Raw genomic sequence first — 14,714 nt, forward strand, 5'->3', positions numbered from 1 at the left:
CAAGAAAGCAGGTATAGGCTGATACAGTCTAAGTGCCTACAATAGTGTCTGGCACATAGTGTAAGTTCAATGAATATTTGTTAAAGCAAGGAACAAAGGAAGAGGGGAGGGAGGAAAGGAGGAAAGAAGGAAGAAATTTTGCCCTGAAGAGGAAGAAATAATAGGGTAGTAGACAGCATTAAGGAAAGGATTTTCTAATATGAGAGAAATCTGGAGATGTCTCACTGCTGAGGAAGGGAGCCAGTAGAGGCTGGCTGTAGAAGATACAAGAGAATGAGCTGAACAAAGTGAGAATGCGAGAAGACATGGTGGTAGGATTAGCATTGGACAAGTTTAGGACTGCAAAGAGCAAATTTAAACCCTGGTAAAAACTGTATCAAATCCCCAGCAAGAGTGGACAGGCTAAAAATTATACATGGGATTTATACTGTTATGCAGTAGTTGGTTTTTGAGGTCCTGGGTTTCCTTCTGCATGACTGGACCTGGTTTTGCCTTCCTACCAATCCTCCCCCCTCTGCCCCAACCCCCTTGGATGAAATGAATTAAGGATGAATGCTGGTCACAGGCCTTTTGGTAGGATCTCTGTTGGTGGTGCTGGTCTGGTTCTTCTGTTTTACATTTTGTTTTTCTCACAAGTGGGAGATGAGGTCATTAGCTGTGATTTAATTGTGCCGGTCGTGGCGGAATTTGAGGTGTAAAGAGAAAGGAGGTTGGATATTTTTTATGGTAGAGAACAGGAGAGTATTAGGAATTGCTGCTGCGGTAAAAGGTAGAGAAATCTCATTAGGGTATCATGGAAGGATTAAATCTGGTTAAGGTTAATGATGTGCATTCTTGGTTGTCGGCATCTTCACAATTGCGTATTTTGTGACAGCAGTACTCAGCAGCCCAGTGCAAGCATGGAGTTTCAATCTTAGGGTGGAGTTTTAGGTTTTTTTTTTTTTTTTTTTTTTGACCAGTTAGGTGAGATAGAACAATGGGCAAGTTATTCAAGGCACCAAAGTATCTTGGCTGAAGTGACAGATGATGCAATCCAAGCTCAGTAGGGAAAATATAAGGGGACTGACAGGAATAAAATAGAGGGTTCCATGTGATTATCAAAATTCAGTGGGTATAAAAATCACCTTGGAAAGGCCAGATCCTGAAGTTATTTTCAGCAGGTCTAGGATGAAGACCAGAATCTATTCTCGTAGATTGATTCTGATTCTGCTATAAGAGGGCCATAGACCATTTTTTTGAGAAAGAGCAGAGCTGAAATTATAGTGAGTTTAAAGAAGTGATATTTCGAAAGCAGATGAGACACACTAAGAGAATACTATAGGGATAGGTGGGTACAGTGTGAGATGACTAATTTATTATCTCATAGGTGGTACAGCCTTAAATGATGAAAGGTTCAGGGTGTACCCAAGGTTGTGGGTGGCTGAAATGGAGAGTGGAGTAGAGGTGAACATCGCCAAAGGTGAGGTCAAAGTACTGAAAGCCTAGGTAATCCATGTGGACCTTGAAGCCACTGTGGATGATGACAGTATTTGGGACAGAGAAACAAAACTGTGAGCAAAGCTCAAAGCCCTTGGTAAACGAGGGGGAGGGAACTACATGTGGGTAGACAAAGCAAGGACTTGGAGTTGAGGGGGTATAACTGGCTAAGAGTTTTCACACAATGGTGGAGAGATGGAATTGGCTAACATTAGTTGAGGGTTTATTTATTTACCTATATCAATCCATTTTATCCTCACAAACTTCTTCTAAACTAGGTGCTATTTTTTAAAGTAGGTTCCATGCCCAACATTGGGCTCAAATTCATGACTCCAAGATCAAGAGTTGCATGCTCTACCCACTGAGCCAGTTGTGAGCTCTACCCATAAATTTCATCTAAAGTAGGTGCTATATTTTATTCCCCTTCTATGATGAGGGCACTGAAGCACTGAAAGGTTAAGCATCAACCAGCATCTCACAATTCTTATCTACAGTGCTACACCGCCTGATGTAAAATGGTAGTGGCAGGTGTTTTCACACATTTCAACTGAAAAACCCCGGCGGATTTTGGAACAACAATGGAATTATTTCTTCAGATTTCGTTGGCACTAAAATATTTGTTTTTCAATATCCAGCAAATGGCAGCACTAAATAACAATTTCATATTGGGTCATCAAATAGAAGAAGTCTGCTTGTGTCAAGACTTCTGTCTAATCCATGCCTTAATGATTTCTTCAGCAGCATCCAGTGTACTGTCTTTCTGTAAATAAATGAAATAATCTCATTACATATCAAATCAATTCAAGGTGAAGTAAATATTTAAATATAAAAAATATACCAAAGTCAACGGATCAGGAAAAGTCACGTAATGATTTGGGAACCAAGCGCTCTTCAACACCTGATAACTTGAGCAGGGCCCAGTTGGGCTCTAGCCCATCCTTGGCCTCCGCAGCACTGAACCCCAGAGTGTTCACTGGGGGATCATGCCTTCTCAGGAAACAAGCCATTGAAAGCCTTGCCTGTATATAAAGCCAAAACTCTGGGAGGAGCATGGGAAGAAACTGGAAAATGGCATCCGTAGCATTTTCCCTCGCCTTGGTGGTCGAGTACACAGGCCCCAAGCTCCTTAAGGAACCATTCCAGCAGTAAATCAAACAAACCAATTATTTCTAATGTTATATCCCATTACTGCCTGGCTGGAAAAGTGAATGAACCTCATAAGAATTCAATATTAGAGGAGCTAGAGAAGTGTGACAGTGATCACTACATCATACTGTTTTGTGATACTGGCTGCCAATTTATTGCTACTATCCTGACACTAAAGAAATGTAAAAATCAACTGGCATGCGGCCAAAAAGCATCACCAAGAAAATGATCGACAAACTGTTAAATGCAGTTCAGACTAAAAACAGTTTAATCTGATCCCAGCCAAAACCACATACACCAGTGCGGACACTCTCACTATTTATAACCACTGGAGCAGCCCAAGCAGCCTGCAAAGCCAAAGGAGACCCAGACTCGTAAATGACACTGATGCCGGCAGTGAGTCTGAAGGATGTGCTCATGGGACCAATATTTATTATTTTTGCTTTCTTGCCTCTCACCTCACCCCCTTTTCTGCATAACCTGACACCCCTCATGATGTCCAGCTATAAGCTTGGGAGATTAAAGGACTGAGACTCAATCTCCAGTTGGGGTATTCGAATGTCTTTACGAAAGGAATTCATAAGGGGGAAATCCTTTCCATTTGAGAAATTACATGATATTTATTGACTGTGTTTACTGCCAACATTTATATCCAATGCTAATATTTCTGAAAAAATTATTTTCCTTGCTGCTCAGAAAAGTTTACTGAAAATACTAGTTCACTAAAAGCATTAAAATCTGCAGTCTCTCTTCTCCTAAAATGACCTTTACAAATATGAAGATGATTCTTTCTGACACAAAATCATGGTGAATGGTGCTACTAAGCTGGCATTTGCCTAATTGAAAATAGGCAAGTTGAGCAAATTACAGCTATCATTCATTCAATTTTGGATAGTACTCTAATGAGTTGTTCACTTTAAAATAAAGACAGATTTTGGTAAAGTAGGAAAAATATAAAACATAATAGCACTAAATGAAGATTTAAGTGAATATCTGATCTCAAGCAAAGAGAACATTTCAAAGTAAAAATGAAAAGGCAGAACTACAAAAGGAATACGATCAAATTAATATATAGTTATGGAAGCAAATCAGAGTATAGAAGAGCTTACACAGAGTAAGAATCATCTGCTCCTCCTCTCCCTACTCCTTCCTACAATGCCCACCATCCCCCAAGACAACTTTTCGTGGCAATTTCTGGTTTTAGTTCTAGTGGTTACCTCCCAGATCTAAATAATACATTTAGTTCTATTTCCTTATATATCACCTTCAGATAAAATTCAAAATTCTCTGCTCTGAATGAGGAAAAATTGTTCACACTACTATGCCCATTCCCTTCAATGTTTCAGTTACAATTACTAATAAAGTTAATTTGCTTTTCGAATAGGCAATACCAGCAGATGGTTAAAATTAAAATGACAGAAAGCAGTGAAAATCGAGCTCTTGTTTTTCTCTTCTGCTTTTTCTACTTCTTTTCTCTTCCCTCTCTGCAGAATGATTTACTTGAAGAGCCACTAGGTGGAGCTGAGTGAAGCAGGTGTCTACATATGGAGGCAGGCGGAGCCTGGGCAGCCTGGTGCAGGATGTAGCAGCCCGAGTGGAGTGAAGAGGGTTTCTAATGTGGGTGGCATGAGGTGTTGGTGATGGCAGTGGCGGTGTAGACTGGAACAGTATGTCAGAGTCCAAGCGGGGTAAGCCAGCATCTGTATGGCGGGATGGCTCCGTGCAGGGTGTTAGAACCTAGACAGGATGAGGCAGGCAACTGCCAACATAGACTGGCATGGGCTGTCAGAGCGTATGAGGGGTGAAGGATTCCATGCAGTGGGTAACAGGGCAGCCCGGTGTGCAGTGTTGGAGAGTTGGAGGAGGGCATCTCTGCAAGAGGTGACAGCAGTGGCAGCCTGGTATAAAGTGTCGAAGCCTGAGTGGGGTAAAAGGCATGCATCAGTGGTGGTGGCTGGAGGGGCAGTGGCACATACAGAGGGACTGATTAAAGAAGTGATTCCATGAGAGCCAAGGTTTTTTTCACTGTCAAAGAAGGGAGTTACAAATACGGAAAATCCTTGAGCACAAGCCATTCAAAATGTGCAAGTAAATCCACAGGAAAAAGATCCCAGAAGTAGAATTTCTGTGTTAAGAGGTATGTGCATTTATATTTGGATGGAAATGGTCAAACTAACCATTGTTAAGAGATATTACAAATTATAGCCCCACTCTTAAGAGTATTTTATGGAAATTTTTAGTTGTTCGGCTGTTTCCAAATTAATAAAATCTTGTTGCAGTTTGAATTTTCATTTCTTGTAATATGACTAAAGTAGGACATCCTTTCATATATTTGAGAGCTGCTGAGAATTTTACCCATAACCATTGTAAAGTGCTGCTTTTTGGCTTATTTGGCCTTAAATTTCACCTGCTTTTTTTTAAATTTCCATTTTCTTGGCATGTTTTGCCATCCTTTTATTTTTAGCCTTTCATAGAGGTTGAGTCAGCTCTGGTAACTTTCCCTGGAGACTTCTTGGTATTGCTCCCCTATATTCCAATATTGAGTGTTGATGGAAATGGGGTGTGTCCACATGGATCCTCTTACCCCACCCCCATGAAGGCTTTGGTCTTTTTGTGTAGATGTCAAAGGATTGTTTCTTTAAGTCCAATATATCTCAGTGTTAACCATTCTGTGACAATTTTTCCTGGACAAGGCACTCCTTTTCAATTGCTAGATTTACCTGTTTTTGGGTTTTTTAATGGAAAGCATTCTTAAAGTTATAAAATTATTTTCAGGTTCCATTTGTTCCCCCACCACAGGATTCTACATATTTCACTTGTCCTCTGCATCCATAATTTTTCTAATACTTTAAAAACCTTTGTTCCTCTCCACTCTTCTTTGCTTACTTTTCTCAATCCTTAAAATGCTTACAGAAGTATTCAGCGTTCTCTGTGCTGTTTCCAATGTCACTACCAATTACCAATAGCTTGATTTTTTCCCTTCAATTTTGTACCTGAGCTCTGAGAAGTTGCCATTTTATCTTCTTATATTATCTGACAATATCTTCCCTGAACTTTTTAAATCTCTGCTTTAATCTCATTTTAAAGGTTTTGAATTTGAACTATCAATTTTTATTTGCTCTATAGCAACATTTTTCTGGCTGAATATTCTCTGACATTTGGTTTTCCTTGTACCTTTTCCTTTCTCCTAATAGTATATTTTTATAGATTCATAGCTGATTCCTTTTCATTAGTCATTTTTGATTGAATTACCTTTGTAATCTACTGCTAGCACACCTACTGTTCCTATTGTTCCGGGTAATGAACATGCTATCTACTGACTTTGTCTATGATTTGAAGATGTATCTGCAGATTTGTGTAAGTGAGGAGCCAGGGAGCACTAGAAGACAACGGAAATTCTCCCTGGTCCATAGTAAAGTTTAATATGATTGATGTGGACTTCAGTGGTGGGGAGGGGTTTGGTTTCGGTTTTGGTTTTCCTCCCAGCTAATTTAAGTGGCTACCTCCAATTTAATCTATCTCCTCCACATTGCCCCAACACAGGTTCGAGCAAAAATGACAGGAATGAATGAGAAAATCTATAACCCAACTAGAATCTCCTTTCCACCCTGCCCCACATAGGTTCTAGATGATATAGCTGTATGTTTCTTTCTTGCCTTGCATGATGCTAAATGAGTCTGGAGAAGCTCCAACAGCCAGTGTACTTATTGTCCTTTTGTTCTAGATGAGTAGGTTGCCTGCGGGCGCTGTTTGTAACTTGAAGATGTAAGCACAAGAGACTTTCTAGGTGTCTTCCCTTTACCTTCACTGTATTTGGCAACTCTTCTTCATTTACTGGGGAATTTGTGAATCTGTTTTCCATTCTCCTAGTTGTTTTCCCATAATTTCCAAGAAGAGAATGGGAAAGGGCAGTGTTTATGATTTTAAAACAGGAAGTCTTAAGTTACCTTTTTTCTTTTATTTGTTCTGCTTATAACTTCAAAAGAAACACCTCTATTTCTAGATCCACTGTAAGATGAGAATACTAATGGCCTTACTCTCTCTTCTACATTTTACTCAATTAAATATTGACATTATTAGGTTGTTAACATTTTTATTCTCTTCTAGATGAGTCTTTCAGAGTTTGTAGACTGCCTCTCGAAGTTGAAAACGATGTTTACATCATTCTGACTAGGTTTATAGATGAATGTGTTGGTAAAAAGAGTTTCTGGATCTTATTAAGCCTGTCTTCAGTAGCAATAACATCTTAAAAATAGCAATGATGCATATATTCAGATTTTTTTTTTAAAGATTTTATTTCTTTACTTGAAAGAGAGAGAGCAGGAGGAGCGCTGGAGAGAGAGGAGAAGCAGACTCCCTGTTGAGCAGGGAAACCTATGTGGGACTCGATCCCAGGACCCTGAAATCATGACCTGAGCCAAAAGCAGCCGCTTAACCAAATGAGCCACCCAGGTTCCCCTCAGATTTTTTTTTAGTACAGATCTGATGGTAAGCAATTCACTCAGCTTTTATTTGTCAGGAATATATACTTCATTTGCATTTTAAAGGCTATTTTCCTGGATAAAGAATTCTGGGCTGATATATTTTTATTTCAGCACTTTGAGGATGTCATTTCATTGTATTCTGGTCTCCATTTTTTTCTGATAAGAAGCTGCTAAATTCATATGCATGTGAAGTACAGTTTTTCTCTGGCTGTTTTCAAGATCTTTCTATTATCCTTGGTTTTCACCAGTTTGAGTATAAAGTGTCTCAGGGTGGTTTTCTTTATACCTTGTGGTTCACTTAACTTTTAGATCTCTAAGTAAGTTGCTTTTCACCAAATATGAGGAAATCTTGGCCATTACGTCTTAAAATACTTTTTCTGCCACATTCTCTTTTTTTGGTACTCTAATTACATGTATTATCACTTGATATTGTCTCATAGACTTAAGGCTCTGTTCATTTCTCAAAAATAATTTTTCCCTCTGTTTTTCAGATTAGATAATTCTATGAATTTGTAATCCAAGTGGGTCCTTTATTCCTGATATCCTCAATCCTCTGTATGTTAAGCCCCATACATTTTTTTCTTTCTTTTTTTTATTATTATGATATGTTAATCACCATACAGTACATCATTAGCTTTTGATGTAGTGTTCCACGAAGCCCCATACATTTTTCATATCAGATATTACACTTTTAAGTTCCTGAATTTCCACTTGATTTTTTTGTAGTTTTAATTTGTTCACTCATTATGACTATATTTTCCTTTATTTTTTCTTGAACATACTTACAATATCTGCTTTAAAGTCCTTGTCTGCTATTTCCCTTATCTGGGTCACCTTTTGTTCTGTTTCTACTGACTGCTTTTTTTGTTTATTAAAGGTCACATTTTCTTTTTTCTTTTTAAGACTTTATGTATTTATTTGAGAGAGAGTGAGAGCAAGAGAGAGAAAACACAAGCAGGGGTAGGGGCAAAGGGAGAGGGAGGAACAGACTCCCCCCTGAGCAGGGAGCCTGATTCAGGGCTCAATCTCAGGACCCTGGGATCATGACCTGAGCTGAAGGCAGATGCTTAACTGCCTGAGCCACCCAGGTGCCCCAAGGGTCACATTTTCTTATGTCTTCACATGTCTAGTAATTTTTTACTATATGCTGGACATTGTATTTTTACATGGTAAGGAGTCTGATTATGCTGTAATACAGTAAACTCAACACTTCAAAAGTGTTGAGTTTTGTACTGGTAGGCAGTTAATTTCGTGGCAGCAAGCCAAAATTTAAAAATTGCACTTGAGCAATTCCTAAGCAAGAAAAAAAAAAGGTGCTTTATAAATCAGAAGGAAGGACATCATAAACGTGTTTTTGAATAGAACAGAGAACTTACTTTAATGAAGCAAAACCTCACAAACTTCTCAAACTGTAATTTGGTCTCTTCATTACAGAATGCTGAAACTGGAATGGCCGACAGTTTCTGAAAAATAAAGAGAAAAATGAAATAGTAAAACTACTTCAACTTCAAATTTTATTTTAGGATAGGTAAGCATTAAAAACAAATACTTCTAAATATTTACAACAACTTCCAAAAAGAAAAATGTTTTAAAAATCCTCCACACAGCCATAAATGGAATATCATATAACAAAACTGTAGTTAACATTGTTCAAAACATGTCAGCAAGTATTCTTCATAAGTTAACCATAAAATACAGCACGGTATCTCAAAGGCCGATAAACACTACCTTATTCTTAGTCATCCATTTCACAAATTTATAGTCATAAGGTTCATTGCTGTCCTTCATATCAGAGAGGTCTGCATCTAAAACAACAATGAAAATTAGATGGCCTATTATATCTGAGGACAAGATGTATTTTATTTAAATCTGTCAAGATTCAAAATATTCTCAGAAAATAGTCACAGAAACTACTGAAGTCTCATACTGTATGGTGGGGTTGGAAGTGAAGAATTCACAGATAGGTTTGTTTTTTTTTAAGAACAGTTATTTCCAAGAATTATGTAACTAATTCCATTTTCTATTTGCCCCTGCAGCCACAAAGTTCAGTCCCAAGTTAATGCTAGTCACAATACTATATGAACCTATGTGAAAAATTTGCTTCCTCCCTCTCCTATGTGACACTAATTCTCTATTATACACCTTCGTGTATATATATATATATAATTACATAGAAAACTTTTTAATGTAAGTTAGCTTAAATGGTTTTTTTTTTTAAAGATTTTATTTATTTATTCGACAGAGATAGAGACAGCCAGCGAGAGAGGGAACACAAGCAGGGGGAGTGGGAGAGGAAGAAGCAGGCTCATAGCGGAGGAGCCTGATGTGGGGCTCAATCCCATAACACCGGATCACGCCCTGAGCCGAAGGCAGACGCTTAACCGCTGTGCCACCCAGGCGCCCCTAAATGGTCTTTGGAAGCAGACCAAGTATATAAATCAATTATTATAAAAATAATTCATGTTGTGGGATGCCTAGGTGTCTCAGTCCATTAAGCATCTGCCTTTGGCTTAGGTCATGATCCCAGGGTCCTTGGGATCGAGTCCCACATTGGGTCCCTCCTCAGCAGGAAGCCTGCTTCTCCCTTTGCCTGCTGCTCCCCCTGCTTGTGCTCTCTGGCAAATAAATAAATAAAATATTTTAAAAAATAATAAAAAATAAAAATAATTCATGTTGAAAATGTTATGAATTTCCAATTCAAAAGCAAACCTAACATGATGAAAACAGCTACTTCTTTTTATCATTTCATGAAATGATCTATACATTTAGATGTAGCATAGGAAAAGTGATTTCTAAACTTCAGAGTATAGGACATCTTAAGGGGTTTTATATAAGAATGGAGCTTGGGAGAGTCAAACATATACAGCTTTCAGACAACAGGACAGCAAAAATCTCTGGGCATCATGGCCTCAGCTTCTCTCACAACAAATGAAAAAAATAATAGTCACTGTTTTGTTATAAAATCAAAAGTTTCCAGCCTTATAAAATTTGGTATATATAAAAGGCTTTTCAAGTTCAGTGGAATATAACTTTATTGTGATAGAACCTTAAAGCAAACTATTTGGTCAACTTCTGTCAGAATAAATTATGCTTTTAGGGTCGCCTGGGTGGCTCAGTCATTAAGCATCTGCCTTTGGCTCAGGGTGTGATCCCAGTGTTCTGGGATCGAGCCCCACATCAGGCTCCTCCACTGGGAGCCTGTCTTCCTCTCCCACTCCCCCTGCTTGTGTTCCCTCTCTCGCTGGCTGTCTCTCTCTGTAAAATAAATAAATAAAATCTTCAAAAAAAAAAGAATAAATTATGCTTTTAAATGTACTATTATTAACATTATAGTTTTTTTTTTTTAAAGAAAATCGGTTATATATAGAATGTTTGTCATGTTTCTAATTTTAGATTAGTATGGCATGTCAGAAGTACATTAAACAGTTTCAGGTAATATAAAGACCATTGCTTTTTGGAGACAAAACTATTTGGAATCTAGCTATGTGACTTCAGGCAAGTTATTTAAAACTTTCTAAGTCTTCACATCTTTAAAAATGGAGCAAACAATGCTTTCTTCAAAAGTGTGTTTGAAAGTGCTAGTCATGTAGTAGACTCTCAATAAATATTATTTTCCTTCTTTACTTCATTTCAGTATATTCTAAAATAGCAAACATTACCTGATAGCATCAGCATTCCAGAAATCTTATTTTTCTTAAGTAAAAAGGAAACTGAAATTTACTCAAAGGAACACTGGGTTCATATATTATTTCATGTACTTGTGTTTTAAATTCCACGCTAGAGCAAGATGACAACAAATTCTATGTTTAATGGAATACCTAAAAGAACTGACTCCAAAACCATGTTAACTATCACATTTAAGGTTCAGGGACCTAAAACTCAAGCTGATCATTAAAAAACAACAACAACAAACATTGACATTGCGAAAAGCCATTTTTCCATAGAGAAAATGCTGATATGGCTTTGACACCAATCTTTACTCCTTAATTCTTATATAATTTCACATATAAGTTGCTATATATTTGAAATAACAAAAACCCTTACAAACCTAGCAAAGACACATCAGCAATGATGAAGTATCCCCCATCAGGAACTATCGGTTTTAGGCCAAGACTTTCAAGTAAATGTACCATCCGATCTCTTTTTACTTCTAACTCTTTTGGCAAAGAATTAAAGTAACACTCTGGGTCATCCATGCGCTTGATGTCAATCCAAAAAGCTTGAGCCAAGGCTTCCTGCATGTTAAGATCGAAACATATGGAAAGGAAATATGATAATGTTATTTATTGCTGAATTTATTGGTATAATAAAGATTGCCTGAGTAACATTATTGGCAAAAAAAAAAATATTCAGGGAATTACAGTTGAAATCCTGTGAACTTATGTTAGATTGTATCAATTAATGGAGGAATTAGTTACATGTAAATGATTAAATCTAATGTGAAGAACTGAGAATGAGCCATGAAGATCTGAATTAAAAAAAGAGATATTGTATAAAGATGGCTTACTTGGAAATGAAAAGACATTAAGTTATTTTGCACTGAGGTGAGCTGTAGAATGACTTGTAGATCTAAGTCTGAAAGATGACCAGAGAAATGACCTTTTCCCATTACCTTGGAGGATGCAGTGGAAATGAAAGCTGTCCCATTGTGTCATGCCCCATAGGTATGTCATCATTCCAATCTGAATTCTAATCCCTGTTCTAATCATTCATATCCCAGAAATGTCTAAGTGCCACAGGGATTTTGTCTGGGGTATGTGGGGTCACTTCTGTATCATTCCTCAAGAAAGCCAGAAGTGACAGGAGAGATAGTGGGCCAAGGGGACAAACCAATGTTGTTAAAGGTCAGGTAGGCGTCTGAGGAGGCAACTGGTCAGGAAAGGTAAACAAGTCTGAATCAGGACACATACAAGGAGCAGGGATCTGTACAAGCAGGAGGGCAGCAGACTGGTAGGTGAGTGTAAACTGAAACAACTCAGAAATACTGGTTCTCAGCGCAACGAAGGAAATGTAAGCAAATAATCAAGAACCTGGAATCATTGCAATAGAAGGGAAAAGTGGCCAAATTTTAAGGAAAATAATCAGAACCAAGAGGTATCAGGAATTAAAGGATAAAACATTCAGTAAACATATACTGAATACCAATGTTAAATATTGGCATTGTGATAAAACACTGGGGATATAACAGTAAATAAGATAAACATGGTCCTTGCCTTTATGGAGATTCCAGGTGGTGTGTTCTGGAGAGGGTAAGTGGGAGGGATGAGGAAACAAATACATGAAAAAGGCAGGATATAGTTTGTTCTGTTGGAAGAACTGAGTCTGGTGTGGCTGAGGAGTAGCAAGAGAGCATGGAAAGAGAGGACATGGAGAGACAGAGAAGGGTAAGGTCACTGAGAAGACTGCATGCCAAAAGAAGCCAGCAGGAAAAAAGAATTAGTCATAATTCCCGGTACTAACAAAATCTTGGATAAATAAGCATCAGGCTGCATCAGCCTAGGAATCTGGGGTTCCCCTGGAAGCATGGGCCAGTTTCCAAACATGGTTGTCTGAGTGCATGGAAAAATCCAGGCACTTAGCTGAAAGGGAGGACCAGAGGGGTCAGGAAAAGATGTTCCAAATTCTTAGCTGCATCTTTCTTGTTCTCAGGAATTTATTCACTCCCCATAGCAGGAGATATTGCTCTAGAAAAGTCAAAGCTCAAGACACATAAACATCTCTCCTGACTATAGTCTTATATTGGACTTCTTTCTTTTTCTCATGCTCCTCACACGGCCCAATAGCAAAAACTCTCAGCCCTGCCTTCAAAATATATTCAGACCCCAATCACGTTCCACCATTTTACCATCCCTGTATTGGTTCAGTCAACTGCTGTCTGTCTCCTGGATCACGTCAACAGTCTTCTGACTTAATAAAGCAGCCAGTTTCCTTTGATAGTACAAGTTCGATCATGTCACTCTTGTACTCAAACTCTCCAGTGGCTTCCTATCTCACTCAGCCTTCACAGTGACGAACATGGCCTTACTTGATCTGGCTCCCAGCTACCCCTTTGATTTATTTCCTCCTACTCTTGTCCTATGATCATCCCGTCCCACTCTCGTGCTTTTCACAGATACAAACATGACAGCCAGACTGCCTACCCTAGGGCCTTTGCACTTGTTTTTCTCATAGTCTGGAAGGTTCTTCTCTAGGTCACCCATGTGACTACTTAAGCTTCAGTTTGTAGCTCAAATGTCATCTTCTCAGGGAGACTTTCAAAGATTACTCCATTTAACACTGTATGTCCTCCCCCTTAGCACTTTATATTTATTCTTCCTCTTCCCTGCTGTGTTTTTCTCTGTTGCATCTATGAACATCTGACATATTATTAAAATATTTACTTCTTTATTATCTGTGTATCCCCACTAGGCCATAAGCTCAAAAAGAGCTTTTCGGAAAGAAATTCCTGCTATATCTCCAATACTCAGTAAATATTTGTTGAATAAGTGAATAGATTTATTTTGAGTAGATAAAATGAATTTAATATTATATAAAACCAAAAGTTAATACTAGTCTTTATTATGATACTGGTTTAGAGAGTCACTGGAGAAAGAACTTTAAAATAAAATTTTTTCTCATTCAGTAGATGTTTTTGACAGGAAGCAAAAAAGTAAATTTACTGTAGCCAATATATTTCACTCTTTTGGCTTTTTAACTGCCTTCCAGAAAAAGAAATTTTTTTCAGTGTTCTGATTATTCACAGAATGATGACACATAGATCCCTGTTTCATAAATATATATTTAAAAAAAGCAATATAAAAAAGATATACATTAAAAAGTCTTAACACCCACCCCACTTTTACTTGTTCCTTATGGATCCTTCCACAGATCCTTTAAGAAAATACAAGTGAATGCTTTCCCCCTCTTATACAGGATATAGCATAAATACATACTGCCCTGCATTGCTTTTTTTACTTTACAGTATATTCTGGAAATCTTTCCATATTGATAATTACAGAGCTTCCTCATTCTTTTCCTTTCTTTTCATTTTTAAATAGTCATGGTGACAGACAGAATGGCCCCCAAAGGTGTCCAGGTCTTCAAACCCAGAACCTGTGGGCGCCTGGGTGGCTCAATCCTTCGGCTCAGGTCATGATCACAGGGTCCTGGGATCAAGCCCTGCATCAGGCCTCCCACCCTCTGAACCTCCCCTCTGCTTGTGCTCTTGTTCTCTCTTTCTCTCTCAAATGAATAAATTAAAAAATCATAAAAAAAAAAACCAAAAAAAAAAAAAATTCCAGAACCTCTAAATATGTTACCTTGCCTGGTAAAATGAACTTTGCACATGTGGTTTAAATTAAGGATCTTGAGATGAAGAGATCATCTTGGATTTTCTATGAGCCTAATATAATCATAAGGATCTTTATAAGGGAAAGAAGGTAGCAGGAGAGTCAGAGTCTTGTTAGAGTGATGTGACCATGAGCCAAGGAATGTGAGGAGCCCCTAGAAGATGGAAAAGACAAGGAACGAAGTCTTCCTTACAGCTTCCAGAAGGAACACCAGAATGCAGCCACCCTGTTTCTAGCCATAAGACCCTTTCAGATGGTTGGCCACCAGAACTGTAAGATA

At 38.1% G+C, this 14,714-nt stretch overlaps 1 protein-coding gene across 9 annotated transcripts in view; it reads right to left on the bottom strand.

Moving 5' to 3' along the window:
* Nucleotides 1-931: 931 nt before the first annotated feature.
* The window catches only part of KYAT3 (kynurenine aminotransferase 3), a 59,056-nt gene continuing 45,273 nt past the window's right edge, over nt 932-14,714 (bottom strand). For 4 of the 9 annotated variants that reach the window (XM_034653827.1, XM_034653830.1, XM_034653828.1 and 1 more), the window contains 4 exons: nt 11,155-11,341; nt 8,835-8,911; nt 8,483-8,569; nt 2,344-4,540 (listed from right to left, as the gene is read on the bottom strand). In XM_034653827.1, coding sequence (XP_034509718.1) covers nt 4,295-4,540; nt 8,483-8,569; nt 8,835-8,911; nt 11,155-11,341 — 597 coding nt within the window. In that variant the 3' untranslated portion in view covers nt 2,344-4,294. Of the gene's footprint in view, nt 2,237-2,342; nt 4,541-8,482; nt 8,570-8,834; nt 8,912-11,154; nt 11,342-14,714 lie in introns of those variants that run through there. The other 5 variants (XM_034653825.1, XM_034653826.1, XM_034653831.1 and 2 more) reach the window with 4 other exon arrangements.

This window comes from Ailuropoda melanoleuca, chromosome 2 (genome assembly GCF_002007445.2).
Source record: "Ailuropoda melanoleuca isolate Jingjing chromosome 2, ASM200744v2, whole genome shotgun sequence".
NCBI lineage: Eukaryota > Metazoa > Chordata > Mammalia > Carnivora > Ursidae > Ailuropoda > Ailuropoda melanoleuca.